Source organism: Falco punctatus (assembly GCF_963210335.1).
Source record: "Falco punctatus genome assembly, chromosome: 4".
In the NCBI taxonomy this organism is placed as follows: Eukaryota; Metazoa; Chordata; class Aves; order Falconiformes; family Falconidae; genus Falco; species Falco punctatus.
Window position 1 is genome coordinate 29,293,669 of NC_137583.1, and position 15,032 is coordinate 29,308,700.

The following is a 15,032-nucleotide window of genomic DNA, read 5'->3' on the forward strand; positions in this document are numbered from 1 at the left end:
ACTTCTCCCCCCCCCCCCCCCCCCCCCCCCCCCTTGCAGGAGTGATGCTAAATGCAGAATCTGGCCTTAAAAGCAAAAGGAAATGTGTGTTGGCGACTGGGGAGGAGGGGATGGGTGAGGGTCCTCCCTGCCATGCTGTGGTGGCTCTGGAGCCCCTTCCCCGTGCTGGCAAACAGCTGAGACCTAGCTCTGAAGGTCCCTCTGGCAGCCCCTCCATCGGTGGGTGCTGCACCCCAGCTTCACAGCTGAAACTGGGGTTGGCCCCAGCATGAAGCCTGGGTGGGTTTGTTGAGTTTTAGGGCTGGTTTTGGCTGTCCTGGGAGGGCTGGGGGTACATCCCAGCCATCCCAGCTCCTCTGGCCGGCTGCTGTGTGTTGGCCTGGGCTGGCTGCAGCAGGTGGGCATCCCACCTCCTTCCCGTCCTTGGTTCTTTCTTTTTCTCCTCCATATCACTGAGCAGAGATGCCACACTGCACCCAAAACCAGCATCGCATCCCGCTCCATGCAACCTGCTCTAGCAGGGGGCTGAGTTAGATCTCCAGAGGTCCCTCCCAACCCCAACCATTCCATGATTCTGCAATCCCACCGCTCTTCCCTCCTACCAGGTACCTCCTCCCTCTCTCAGGGACATCATATGGGGCAGGGAATATCTGAGCCCAGGGAAAAAAAGGCAGTGCCTTCGCAGGAGAGCTGGGGTGCTGGTGCATCCCTGACTGCTGCGCAGGTGGGTGCAGTGCCCTGAGCATCTTGAGGTGACCAGCCTCCAGCCGGCTTTGGCTTTAGTCCCTTGGGTAGGATGAGCCTGTTGGCCACCGTTCCCTGGCCACCCACCTGCCCGAGCCCTCCAGTTCCAGCTCAGTCTTGGTGAAGCAGTTTGGCCCCCAAATGCCCCACGCTCAGCCTCGTGCCTCATTAAAAGGCTGTTGCAGCCCCAGCTGCAGCTGCCCTGACAGACCACACACCGCTGCTTCTATCCGAATGCAAGGTTTTTTTATTCATCTTTCTCCATTTCAAGCTTTTTTTAAGTTATACAAATGGCACTTACAAAAAAATAATAATAAAAAAAAAAACCCAAATAAACCCGAAACTTAAAATTTTCAGAGTGAGATGTTTTCAGAGAGTCACGACACCCGATAAGGAGACAGGAGAGATGATGACCTAGTGTCACACGGGAGAAGCTGGAGCGGGAGTTACATGGTTCCAACTGCGACGGGGGACAGGGCGGAGGCAACACGGTGAGGGGGTGAAGGCCAGCAAAAAGTGTGTGCCAAGTCACAGGGTCACTCAGGGCTTCATCAAGACACTCGGTCCTTCGAGGGGCAGCGCGGTCCCCGGGCGGGTGGGCACCACAGCCCCTGGATGTGAGCGCAGAGCCGAGGTAGAGTCCCAGCCAGGATCCCCTGCGCCGGCCAGGGACCCTGGCCCAGAGGTGTCCCCCTGGCAGGGGACGGGTCGCTCGCTCTCCCAGCTGAGAGGTTAGCACCAAGCTCCTATGGAGGGCTGCCCCTCCACGTGGCTTTAAGGCTGACGAGCCCCTACCTTGCCTGCGGTGACAGGGACCGGCCCTGGTTTGGCACCGCAGCGATGCCGCGAGCACCCTTGGTGTGGGGTGGGCACCAGCGCTCCCTCCCCAGCGGGGGCCCAAGGGGAAAAGGCTCCTTGGTGTGTTTGCAGGGAGCGAATCCCGGCCCCAGGAAGGCCCCAAAGGATAAAGTGCCTTTCAACACCCTAACGAACACGTCAGCATCACCTGTTACGAACAGCGTTATACTCTAATGCAGACCTAGTACAGACAACAGCTGGTAACACAGTGCCATGGAGAGCATATATAAATAGAGACTAACAAAAATACTGTTTTGGTCTTTTTTTTTTCTTTTTTTTTTTTTTTTTCTTTTTTTTTTTTTTAATGTTTCCAGTAGGGTTGCGATGGCATGAGAGCCGAGCCCAGGTGCCCCCGGGGCGGTGAGATGAGGAGCTGCCCTCCTCAGGGGAGCCCACAGGAACGGGCACTTCCTAATTCAGCATTAGGTGTTCAGTGATTTGCCTCACTGTTCCAGTATTTTACAAGAGAGAGAGAAAAGAAAAAGGAAAAAAAAAAAAAAAAGAGAAGAAAAAAAAAAAAAAAAAAAAAACAAAGCTACTGAGCAAATATCACTGTGCAAAGTTTGCTAAGGAACTTTTCTATTCTGTAAACCAAAATCTGCAGTTTATGCTTCCAGCCACCGCCCAGGGCAGGTTGCATCGGCCAGCTGGGCTTCTGCGGGGACCGAAGCCTGCCAGCGCTGGAGGTGGGCTGGATGAAGCCCCCACCCGGCACAAGCTCTGCATCCCCCCCACGCCATCACCTCCCAGGCACAGCAGCAGGACCAGCTCAGGCAGCCACCTGCCCGGCCGGCCCCACAGCCGAGGTCTATGATGCTCCTCCACAGCCAGAAGCACAAGGAGGGGCAGAGGGACACAAGGCGTGTGGGGCTCCGTGAGATGAAAGACTGAGGCTTTCCAGACGGGATCACCCTAAAAAAATCATTTCCAGGTGCAGGGGTCGGGGGGGTCGGCTTGGTGGCCCTTCCATGGGGACCCATGCCGGCACACACCAGCCCCAGGGCTGCTGTGATATGTAAGGTCACCTCAGCGGCTCAGCCAGGGATGAATCCTGCCCCGAAAGCCAGGAGCGGAGAGAAGCTGCCAGGGAGAGCCAGGAGGAGCTGACTGAGCCCAGCACCATCGCTCTGCCCCTGCTTGGAGCAGGTCAGGATGGCACAGGTGTGCCGGGGGACACTGGCAGGACAGATCTGGGCGGCGCCAGCGCTGATATGGTGGAAGCAAGCATGGAGGTGATCTTATTCCCTTTTTTTCAATCGAGGAGTGGAAACTGAACTACCTAAGGTGATGCTCAGGGCTGGGATGGGGGTCGGCAGTTTCCAAGCCCAGCAAACCTGGAGGGAGGCAAGGGGGGAGGAGGATAGAGACAGACCCCTCTACAGAGCTATAGGCAGGCTGCCCCATCACTTTTCCAGTTCTTACAGGGATTTATGGAGACCCACCTCCCACATAACGCACCAACTCTACGGCAGGAGGAAAGGGCAAGCCAGTCTGAAAATCCTTTTACAGAGGAGAAACAAAACCCAAAAGAAAAAAGGACGGAGGAGGGAAAAAAGAAGTTGGCAATGGGAGGTATGCTAAAGTGCATTAATATTCCCAGAGGGTGGAGGCGTCAATGGCGTCGGCGGATGCCTTGAGGACCCCAGCATGGTCACCCTTCAGGTATTTGCCATTGATTTTGATGGCCACTTTGTTATAGTCGCAGAACTCAAAAAAGAAGTCCACGGGGGTGTCGCTGCTGCTGGTGACGGACGACTCACTCCCCACCATCCAGTACTTCCCAGTGGCATCTGCAGGCAAGAGGGAGAGGGGACAAGGTGGCCCTGTGAGCCACCACAGGGACTCCGATGGCCGTCACCCCACCCCCAGCCCGTAGCCACCCCCAAGGACTCACCCTTGATGTTGTAGGCTCCGTCATTGAACTCCAGCTGGAAGACATCGTAGGAGGAGCGGTTGGAGTCCAGGGTGCCGGTCACCTTCCGGCACCCGATGAAGCCGTGCTCGCCACGGAGGACGATGATGGGCCTGTTGATCAGCTTCATCACAAAATGCTCCGTCTCACCTGCGCCGGAGGGGAGAAAGGATATGAGAGCAGCCCAGGGGGTGCAGCGCCCGGACCCCACAGCCGGCAGGCAGCAGTGAGGAGGGTGGGCTGTGCCCCCCACCCATTTCTCACCCACCCCATCTGGCCTCCTGTCTCACAGCATGTGAAACGGTCATTAAGAAAACTTACTGCCTGCATCCCTGAGCATCATTCGGAAGAGGAGTCTGGTTCGGAGCGGGGACTTTGTCCATCCCCTGCCACCCCAGCACAGGACAGGGGTCCCTAAGGGGGTCCCTTACCCGCTGTCTCCATGGAGGCCGCCAGCTGCCCGTTCTTCTTTGCTGTCACGTACTTGCCGTTGGCAGCTTTCAGGGTGATGCGCTTGTCACACCACTCGATGTCAAAATAGCAGCTCGCGTTCCTGCAGGGGCAGAGAGAGCCTTCAGTGGGATGCGACAGATGGGGACCTGCCGGTGCCACCCCACCACCTTGGAAAGGGTCACAGCAGGAACCAGGAGATCCCGATTCGATCCATTTTTTGCAGGATGGGCCACATCGTAGTGGCCGTCGAAGCCCTCGCCCCACGGGCAGGAGGCAGGCAGGCAGCCAAATGCATTTTTGGGGTTTCTGCCTGGCTCGCAGAGGGTTGAACTGCGGGGTAAAGCATTTCGACAGCCCCAGCCGGCCGGGAAGGATTACGTGGCCCAAAGGACTTCCTGAGCATCGTGGGTGGCAAGCCCCGGGCCAGCCCCAGGGCTCTCCAGGGAATTCACCGCCTTCGCTGGAAAGTGTTTTGGGATGAGCGCCTAGGCTGGAAAATCCCCAGGATAACCCCGGCAGATGAAGAGGGGTCCCTGAAGCCCATGCACGGCCCCAGGCTGGTGGGGGCAGAGGACTCACTTTGTGGAGGCGGTGGACTGGATGCCCCCATTTGAGGTGAGCGTCCAGTACTTCCCAGTATAGGTCCTGAAGGCGCATTTCTTGGTGTCCTTGTTGATCTCCAGCTGGTAGGTCTCCTGGTCACCCTCCTCATCTTGATTGGCCGAGAGGTCCATCCCTGCAGGGCAGAGGCAGATGGAAGTGGGGGTGCACAAGGCGGGGGGGGACCCCAAACCACCTCTAGCGGGTCCAGGTGTGGAACCAGCCCAGGAAACCCCACTGAGAAGGGCTCCCACTCCCCTGGGTGAGCTTTGCTGACTCCCAAATCCCTCGCACACCATCCCACCCCAGAATTTTGCGTTCAAATCCAGGTTTGCATTTGGCTGCTCAGGTGTTGAGGCCATAAACTGGACTGAGCTGAGGCAGCCACCTGACTCTCCGGCTCCACCACCATCAGCTCCATCACGATTAAGCATCAAGCAAAGACCAGCCAAGGTATTTCACGCACAAAGGGCTGTAGTTTTTTAAACACACACACACACACACCCTGAGGGTGACAGCCAGGTTACTGAATCCATTAGCAGAGGCCACTGGGCCACCTATGAATCCCCAGCTCACGGCGTGGTTAAGCACCGTGGCACCATCCTTCCTCCATAAATTGTCACAGCCTGTCAGGGCGGTGAGGTTTGCAGGGAGGCAGCTCGGGAAAGCCCTGGGGCAGCCAAGCCTTTCCCAGTCAGACCAGCCGGTCCCCAGCTCTGCCAGCCAGGATGACCCATCCCTGCACCAACGGGACCAGAGACAGCATTCGCCCTTGGCAACCTTGGAGGCAGATGCAGCTGGTCCTGGGGCCACCAGCCACAGTCCTGGGGCAACCGCTGGCCCCCCCAGGCCACATGCACATCCACCCACAGGCACTGAGCCTAAGCAAACCTGCTTAGTCAGGGCTAGCGGGGCCAAATCCTCTCCAGAGCTCTCCAGCTTGGTGGATTTCTGCCCAAAAATACTTCTGGGGAGGCGAGTCACAAGCCGTAGCCTGCAGCCAGAGCAAAACAGCCAAGCTGCCGTGCTGGGTTTTGGGGAGGGAGCTGGGGCGCGGTGCTCGGCCCCGCTTCTCCCTGTCTACCTACAGCTGGGACGAGTGGAGATGGGCCCCAGTACCACCAGTGGAGCACAGGTCCATAACCAATGGGAACAGCTCAGGAGAGGATGGCGATACAGACTGGGGTCTAGTACAGCTGGGCAAGTTTTTCACAGCAGAAAGCACCCACATCCCTCTCCTGTAGCACCCATGTGGTGTCCAACCATGCACCAGGTCCTGTAAAGGATGCGAGGTGCGTGTGCAACCTTTCTGCCCAAATCTGCCTTTTCCTGGAGCCAAGGACCTGCTCGTGGGGCTGGTCAACGTGTTTGGCCCCTTGCACCTTCCTCAGCTGCTGGGAGTGGGAATGCTGCAGTACAGGGTCACTGGGAGGGCTCCAGGGACCACCGCCGGGGTGGCCCTTGTGCACGGCACAGCCACCAGTGAGTCCCACCAGCTGCACCCACCTGAGGAGGGACCATCCACCTCCACACACCAGCTGTCAGCCTCAGAGGTGGCGATGGTGGCTTCCCATCACCCGCCTGCATCTCTCAAGGGCCATCCGCATCCCATGCCACCCCTATCCCAGGAGCCATCTCTGCTTCGCTTATCAGTCTCCCACCTTTCCCAAAGGGATCAGGCTTTGAGGGCTTTGCTTTGTTGGCTGTAATCTTCTCTCCCACACCCAAACTGTCCTATGGCTGCCACACCGCTGCCTGTCCTCAGCTCCCTCTCCCACTGAGCATCCTCTGGCACCTTCTGCAGCTCCCGATGGACACGCCACCGCCCCGCTGCTCTGCTCCCCGGCGTATCTGGGGCAGCACGGGGGGCAAAGGGGTGCTGTAGGGCCACCAAGCCCAGCCCCGCCGGTAGAGTCCTCGGCTGGCACAGCTGTCCCACACTCGCCGCCTCCCAGGGCTGCCGGGGGCTGAGCCAGCGGTCGGTGGAAACATTTGGTTTTGATTTTTGCACCCCCGCCGGGAAAGCAGCGCCGCAGCGGGCTGCTCCGAGAGCTGTACAGCCGCCTGCGCGCTGCACAGGGGGGCTCTGCGGGGGCTCACAGGGACAGACTGGGCTGCGGGAGGGGATGCCAGGAGGTGCAGCCCAGCACCCAGGGCTGCCAGCACCCCTGAACCCCCCTAACCTGCAAGTGCTGCTGCTGCTGATTGCAGTGGGGGGCAAGCAGGCAGCAGAGCTTCCTCCTTGCCAGGCTTTTCGGCAAAGAGCTGCCTGACCTGCAGGCACCAGGATGGGGAGAGTCTGGGGGGATGCTCTGCGCCACAGATGGGCTGGAGGGGGGACAGGAGCACTGGGAGCCTCCCAACACCATCCCTTCGCCCCCAGGGACCCCCCACCACAGAGCACAGCGAACCCACCGGGCTCCCCCCACCCCGCTGCCGTGCAGTTGCCCAGGCTCTGGCCGTGGCGGGGAGGTTTGGCTTTTGCTGGTGCTGCAGGAGGGTCTCCCACCGCCCCCTCCCCAAAAGCGGCGCTGGGTTGGGTTACACCGACTCAGCAGAAAGGAATGCAATTATGGCGGGGGCAGAAGGCAGCTTCAAAGGGCTGTAACTGAGCTGGAGCAGGAGGTTTGGGGGGTCAGAGCGGGGAGGGATGGGATGAAGCATGGGCAGAGAGGCGGTAGGACCATGGCGGGTCTAGGAGCGATGTCCCCGTGTCCCCATGGTGAGGACACAGAGGCTGTCCCTCCAGCCACCCCCTGCCACCACCCCGCTTTTTGCAGCCCAGGGCTGTGGCAGGGAGCCCGCAGCCACCCGCTCTCCCGCAGCGCCCGGCCCGGCTGTGCCGCTCCCATTGCAATCACGCTTTAATTACCGCTCTTGGTAAATTTACAGTCTGGAGCTGCACGACTCTGCCTGACCTTGACAAAGCTGCTAATTACAGCTGGAGGCTGGAGGGGGGCAATCACACAGCGGCAGGACAGCGTTTGGGGAGCGGGGGGCACGGCTGCTCCCCCCCAGACTCCCTGTGTGGGATGTCCTCCGGCTCCGTCCACAACTTGGGTTTGCTAGGGGGGTCCTGGGGAGGATGCAGAGGCTGGAGGTGGGAGCTGAGGCACGTCCCCCCGCAAGGGCTGCCTAACACTGTGCCCCACCCCCCACCCCCAAACAAAGCCCTGGGCTCAGGGTCCTCGGAGAGCCAGGGAGGGCGATGGGGGACAAGCCGGCGCTGGCGCAGGGAAGGGCTTCCCAAGCCCCTCAGCTGCTGCCAGCCCCTCGGGTTTGCAGGATCAATGCCCCAGCCCTCGCTGCTCTCCAACCCTGGATGGCAGATGCACATGGAGGCCTGTGGCCATCCCAGAGCACGTGCCTTCCCACATCTCCCGGGGAGAGGCTTCTCCATCTAAAGGAGCAGTTTGCTGTACCTGTGCCAACCTCCATGCCACCAGGGGCCACAGACCCAGTGGGGGGGTCATTTACAGCATGTAGAAGACCTTCCCTCTACATTAAACTCACACAGGTGGTGCCCTACATGCCATCCTGGGATGCTGGTGAGACCCAGCGGGATGCGCTCCATGGGGAGGAGGCCAAGAGCCCGGCGGACCATGGCCAGCCAGTGGGACAAGCCAGCCGGAGCAGTCCCCATGCTCGGACCCACGGGGGGCAGACCCACACGTCAGGAGCTGCCCGTGCACAGGCTCTGCTCGCTGCCTTCCTCCAGCTGGGAGCTGGCAGGACCCGCAGGCAGCTGCCAGCCCTGCCCAGCACCCGGAGCAGACGGGAGGCTGCACCTTTCCCATCCTCCGACTCCCCAGAGGCCAAGAGGCTCCCTTGCAGAAACACCACGGTTATGGCTGATAAAACCTGAGCCTGCCTTCCTCCAAGGGAGTGCTGGCAAAGCCCCCGAGCCCTCGTGGGTGGCAGGGCAGGATTTTGGGTCCTGGTGCCCCAGCAGCCCAGGGGATGCTGCAGCCAGCTCTGCCGGCGCACGTTGGGTCCGGTCTCCCTGCAGGGATCTGGCACCCCACACCACAGCCGCACACACGTGCTCCGAGACTCGTCCCCTCCAGACGGGCTTATGCTGCAACCGTACATAAATCCAAGGATGTTTTTATCTAAAAGCAACAGCCTGGAGCACCCAGGGACCACACAGCTCCTCTGCTGGGGGTGCAGCTCTGCAAGGGGGTCACGGGTGGGGGTGAAGCATGGATTTCCTGGAAAACCCGCTCCTCCTTCCCTACGGATTTCCTGTGGCTTTGTGGTCTCCCCCAAGCACCAACGCGCCACTTGGCATCTCCAGATGAAAACCTGCACCAGAGCGTGTGCCCCCAGTCATGCTCCCCACCCAGAGCCACATCTCCCCACCTCAGGCCAGGAGGGCTCCCAGCCCCGGAGCAGAGCTCCCCGTCACCAACCTGGCATGCCCAGGCGCACTCCCATCACTGCCCTGCTCGCTCGCCCCCTCCCTGGACCCCTATTTCCCGAAATGCCTTGCTTCCCAGTCGGCCCATCCTCTCCCCCCCACGGGTTGGGGGGGGGGGGGGGGGGGGCAGGCGGAGCACCTCTGCCGGGCGGGGGGCTGGCAGGGGCCCAGCGGAGCGGGGAGGACGCCAGCGTTCTGCCCCCGGGGACCCTCGCGCCCACAAAGGGCCTTTTGTTGCCGCAGTCGGGGCTAGAAAGGAGCCATTGAGCCGGGGAGGAGGCCGCTTTCTGCTGGCAGCACCCCGGCACGGCTCCGTTGGGAGGCGCGATGGGGAGATGGGGGTCTCACGGAGCCTGAGGCTCCCCAGGGTGCCCATCCTGTGGCTGGAGGCAGGGCAGCGGTGCCAGGGCCCCCCCAGCCCCAGTGCTGGTGCAGAGGCAGGGCTGGCACCTACTTCATGCTTCCCCCGGGATGGTGGCGTCGTGGTCCCCAGTGCCCCGTATGCAGGCGGTGGTGACACCGGCCATCCCAGGGACAGGGAGAAGGCTCCCGGCCAGGAGCTGACTCGACACTTGCGGGACAGCGCTGTCCCAAGCTTGGACCAGCTCCAGCTCCCAGCCAGGGGAACCACAAAACCCCGGTGGCCCTGTCCCCACTCCTCGGGGGGGCGGACAGCCACTGCCATCCCCGCTCCCTCCCTAACCCCAGGTGGGCACAAGCTGCCCATTCCCAGGTGCAGCCGCTCCGTGCCCACCGCCCGCATCCCGGGCAGCCATCCCGGGCGGCCATCGGCACTTCTGCCAGCAGCGCGGCGCTTATCAGCGCGGCGGGGGAAAGGGCTGTCTGCAACCACTTCCTCCGACGGTTGTTTGTCGGCTGCCTCCTCCGAAACCTTGGGACAAGGCGCTTTTCCCGACGGGAGAAGGGAGGGCGAGCCCAGAGCGCGGCAGCTCCCAGCCTCTCGCTGCTGCCGGGCAGGATAAACCAGGTAGAAACGGCTTCTCCGGCCAAAATGGACTCAAGCAGCGAGGGTGTGCAGCCCCGGCGCACCCTTCCCCACTGGATTTTGCTTGGAAAGGGGCCGGGCCCAGCCCAGAGCCCCCTGTTGCTGGGGAGATTTGTGCCCCCCCCCCCCCTTCCCACCACCCCCATCCCTGTGAATCACACAAAGCCGGCAGGTCCGCCAGCAGCGCTCCCACTCACGCCGTGGGGCTCCCACCACGGCCACCCCATCCCGCACAATCTCCCCCCACATCTGGTTTTCCCATCTCCGGTGACAAAGGGCTGCAGCAGCCCTTCCCCCACGGCGCTGCGGCAGCCTCCCACCATCTCCATCCTCCTCCTCTCTTCCCCAAACCCCTACGCCTGGGCAAATAGTCCCCGCTGCCCATCTTCGCAGGCATTATTTTGTTTTTTTAAGGGACTGCTCTGCAGCACAGGATTTGCTCTCTGAAAGGAGAAAGGTGGCGAGCTACCGGCAAGGAGCTGCTCAGGCACAGACGAGGATTCACCTTGAAATATTGTATATACACACAACAAAAATTCCCCGCTGCTTGTTCCTCCAGGCTTCGCTGCAGTGAGACATGCTCGCACCCATCCCGCGCCCGGCGTGTGCCGGCCTGACTCGGCGTGCCGGTGACGTGCCCCACGGCTCCCACACCAGCCCGGCAGGCAGCCGTGCACCTCCAGCATCGCCCAGCCCGCAGAGCCGGGACCCCCGGCCCCCTGCAAGCACCCCGCAAGCTAGGGGGTGGGATGCGCACCGGGTACTCGAGGGCAGGCAGGCGGCCATGTGCCCAGGGCAGCCGTGCCGTGTGGCCGTGACGCCTGAAGCAGGCAGCACGGTGGCCCCTGGGGCGAGCGGCAGGAACGGGGATGGGTGCGGGCGGCGCGGCGGGCGCAGCGGCTGCCTTTGTGCGGGTGGATGTGGGATGCGGGTGCATGTGGGATGCGGGTGTTTTGGCGAAGCCGTTTATGTAACACTGCCAAGGCTGGGGATGGGCTGGGCAGCACCCAGCCCCCACACACTGGGAAATGCAGCCCCACGGGGTTGGGGGGAGGGGATTACTGCCCCATGGGGGCAACCGCAGCCTCCCCAGGCCCCGTTCTGCAGGGCACATGGCCGAGGGAAGGGGGAGGTTGGTGGAGGCTTTGTTGGGTGAACAATGAGCTCTGCAGGTAGGAAGGCGAGGGATGGCAGCCCTGCCTCCTTCCAGCAGGGGAAGGCCCCATCCACCCCCACAGCCCCCCTGCCCTGTCCATCCCCGCACCCCAAAGCAGGCCCCTCACTGTCCCCCCTGCCCAGGGCACCCTGCAGAGGTGACGCTGAAGGGCTGGGGGGGCCAGAGGACCCCAGGCAGGCGATGCTGCAGGGCTGGGGGAGGGGGAAGGGAGGGGTGCGGGGGGAATGGGGGTGGAGGGGTTGGGGGAGGGACCGCGGGCAGCATGCTGGAGGGGAGCAGGGGTGCCCTGAGGCGATGGTGGCTTCAGGAGAGGGGTGTGGGGACTTGTGCGAAAAGGAGTTCAAGCGCGGGGGGGGACACCCTGAAGAGGTGATGGCAGAGGGATGCAGGGGAGCACCCTTGGGACGCGGGGGGGCTGCCGCTGCAGAAAGGCAGGGGATGCTGCAGGGACGCGGGGGGCTGCCAGGGGGGCAGCGCTGGGGAGGGCACTCCGGGGCGATGGAGGGGATGCGGCGGTGATGCCCGAGGGATGCAGGAGGGCAGCTCAGCTCGGGGCAGGCAGCGCCCGAGGGACGCCGATGCCGGCGGGATGCAGGGGCTCACCCCGGGCTGGAGACCCCAGGGACTCCCCCCATTCCCACCCCGTCGTACCTTGCCGGGTAGAGACATTCCTGTCGTTGCCGGCTCGGAGCACGACCTGCGGGCAGCTCTGCTCGAGGGCGAAGAGCTCGTCCTTGCCCACCTTGGCGCTCTTGCCCGCCTTGAGGGTGCCGCTGGGGCCCGAGGGGGCGAGGTAGCGACCCTCCCCGTCGCGAAAGGCCACCTTCCCGCAGCGGAACTCGAGGGTGAAGGCGGTGCCGGGCTCGGCGGCGGGGACCAGGCGGCCGTCGCAGCGCAGCAGGCGGTGGTCGCAGCTCTGCAGGCTGTAGCGCTGCTCCACGAAGAGCAGGGTGATGAGGGCATCCACGCCCCACGGCACGTCGCGGTCCACGGCCAGCTCGTCGCGGCGAGGCCCCAGGTGGGCGTAGCGCTTGCGGGCCAGGCTGTAGAGGTTGGCCTGGGGGTGCATGGCCAGGTGGACGCTCCATTTCTCGGTGGCCGAGACGGCGGGGGCGAAGCAGGAGAGCCGGTCCTCGGTGCCGCCGAAGAAGCGGCGGTGGGGCTCGGACTGCAGCGACCAGCGCCCGTCGCCGTGAGCCACCACCAAGAAGCGACAGTCGGGACCCGGCTCCTCGCTGTCGCAGCTCACCCGGCCGTCCTTGTCGGCTGCCAGGTAGCGGCCCAGGTGGCTCTTGAGCAGCACGGCGCTGGAGTCCTCCCCGTCCTGCTCCAGCGTCCAGATCTGCTTCTTCTTCATGCTGGCGGCCGAGGCGTTCACCTTGAAGCCGAAGGCCTCCGCCGTCAGGTACTTGTTGCTGCAGTTGATGAGCCCGAACTGGATCTGCACCGGCTCCGCCGTCCCGTTCGCCGTCATCCTGCCGCCGCCGCCGCCGCTGCCGCCGACCGCCGCGCCCGCCCCGACGCCGCCTTTATAGCGCCGCCGCCGCGGCACCGCCCCCCGCCCGCCGGGCCGGCCCCCACCGCGACCCCCACCCGCCGCCCCCCGCCCGCCGGGCCGGCCCCCACCGCGACCCCCGCCCGCCGCCGCTGCGCCCCCGCACCGCGGCGTGGCAGGAGCCGGCCAGCTGCGGCCACAGCCCCCTCGGATGGCGGGACACCCCTCCGCGGTGAGGCTCCACTGCACGGCAAGAGCCTTCCCCGCGTTACAAAAGCTCCGTCCAATTGGCAGGACCCTCCCCACTGCGAGACCCCCCTGCATGGCAAGACCTCCCCAGGCACTGGAGAGCCCCCTCGAATTTCAGGACGCTCCCCACTGCAAGACCCCACTGCATGGCAAGACCTCCCCAGGAGGATCTCCCCCACTGCAAGACCACACTGCATGGCAAGACCCCCCCAGGCACTGCAGAAGCCTTCTTGAACTTCAGGACACCCCCCCACCCCCACCCCGTGCCTGATACGTTGCAAGACCCCTTGGCACGGCTAGAGCCTTCCCTGCATTGCAACAGCCCCCTTGCACTGCAGGACATCCCCCCACATTGCAAGACCCCTACTGCATGGCAAGACCCTTCCCTGCATTTCAGGAGCCCCCTTGATCTGCAGGACACACAGGCACAATGCAAGTGCCCACTGCATGGGGAGACCCCCCAGGCACTGCAGGAGCCCTCTTGAATTTCAGGACCCCCCATATGTGCTAAGACCTTGTCTTATATGTGCACATATGTGTCTTATATGTGCACAGCCAGTCTTCCCTGCATTACAACAGCTCCCTTGCACTGCAGGATCCTCCCACATTGCAAGAACACTCCCTGTACAGCAAGACCCCCTCCCACACTGCAAGACCCCCTATGCATTGCAGGAGCCCCCACATTATAAGACCACCGTCTGCATTACAAGTCCTCCTCCTGCATTGCAAGAATCCCTCTGCATGGCAAACCCCTATCCCGCTGCAAGACTCCACCTACAGTGCCAGACCCCCACAAACACCCCCTCTGCCCCACCAGGCTGTTGGCCACACTGCAGGGCTGCAGGACAGGAGGGGAGAAGGGTGGAAGATGCCATTGCCCCCCCTCACCATCTCCGAGCCATTGCAACACCCTGTGCCAGGCACCAGTGAGGCTGGAGCATCCAGGCCCTGGGGAACCCGGATCCCGGCAGCAAAGCCAGAAGCAGACGACGGGCACCCCTGCGCCAGGCGGGTGCTCCAGGTGGTTTCCCAGGGTGAAGGTGAGTGGTGCTGCGGTGCAGCACAAGGCCATGCTCCGCTGGCACCCAGGGCAGGGCTGCCACCGAGATGGGAGGGGACCAGCCTGGGTGCAGCACAGGGAGAGGCGCCTCACCACTCCTTGGGGACAGGGACACTTCTCGTGGATGCTTCCACGTGGAAGCAAACACAGATAAATACGAGCATGGCTGCAGAGGCAGATTTGAAGCCCCCCTGCTGCATGCGTGTTCCCGGGCACTTGCAGGGGGGAGCTGGCTGGGGGAAATGAGCTGTTCACTGGAGAAACGTGCGGAACCAGAACATCGGAGAAAGGGGAAGGGAAGGACACAGAGGATGGTTTTCAGCTGGATGAGTGAGCTGCACCACCTGCCCCAGTTGAAGCGGGACAAGGGAAGGGCTGGCGCCTGGGCAGAGGTGGGAGGGTCCGGCTGTGCACCCACCGGGGGCTGGCTGGCACAATGACCCCCCCCAGGTTCATCCAATGCAGGCAGGACCGCGTCCAGCCCCCACCACCCCAGGCCCTCCAGGCTCCACTGATTCTGCACTGGCTGTACTGGTTAGTGCCACTGCTCCAGCTCAGGGCTGAGCCGCCGGCACCCATCCCTGCCCTGGGGGGCGATGGCACAACTGCCCCAGGGCAAACCTGCCAGCCCTGGATGGGGTTTGTTTGCCTGGATGCCTCGGCCAGACCTGCTGGTGCTCCTGCTTGTCCTGCAAATCTGCAAATCTGGACAGACAGACAGACAGACCATTTGCAACCACAACCAACCCCACAGTTGGGTGGGAAACAACCCCACCCCACCCCCCAGCTCCAGCAAGGCAGATCCACTCCACGTTTGTCTTGCAAACCCCTTTTGCTCCTCTTTGCTAAAGGTACCCGGGCGCTAGGACCCGGTCATGAGGGCGAGCAGCTGCCCAGGCCCACAGCTGCTGGGATCTGCCTTCTCCTGCCGCAGCAGGCAGATGGTGAGAAAGAAATGGCTTTTCTGCTGGACACACACACACACACAAAAAAAAAAAAGCAATTATGCAGGGGGAAAAAAAAAACCACCCTGTTTTCTCCCCGTTGCCCAGCATGGA

General features: G+C 62.7%; 1 protein-coding gene across 1 annotated transcript; it reads right to left on the bottom strand.

Moving 5' to 3' along the window:
- Positions 1-968: 968 nt before the first annotated feature.
- FSCN1 (fascin actin-bundling protein 1) lies at positions 969-12,686 on the bottom strand. The gene is made up of 5 exons (XM_080383893.1): positions 11,822-12,686; positions 4,547-4,703; positions 3,946-4,067; positions 3,497-3,664; positions 969-3,392 (listed from the first exon to the last, which is right to left on the bottom strand). The coding sequence occupies exons 1-5, from the start codon at positions 12,642-12,644 to the stop codon at positions 3,190-3,192; spliced, it is 1,473 nt and encodes a 490-aa protein (XP_080240019.1). The 5' UTR covers positions 12,645-12,686; the 3' UTR covers positions 969-3,189.
- Between the last annotated feature and the right edge of the window lie 2,346 nt (positions 12,687-15,032).

What these genes read in the sequence shown, in the direction of transcription:
- FSCN1 (XM_080383893.1), bottom strand. Translation starts at nt 12,644, where the DNA reads ATGACGGCGAACGGGACGGCGGAGCCGGTGCAGATCCAGTTCGGGCTC. An exon ending in GGCCTCCATGGAGACAGCGG is followed by an intron (nt 3,665 to 3,945) that starts GTAAGGGACCCC and finishes CCTCCGGCGCAG; the next exon opens with GTGAGACGGAGCATTTTGTG. An exon ending in CGGAGCCTACAACATCAAGG is followed by an intron (nt 3,393 to 3,496) that starts GTGAGTCCTTGG and finishes TCTTGCCTGCAG; the next exon opens with ATGCCACTGGGAAGTACTGG.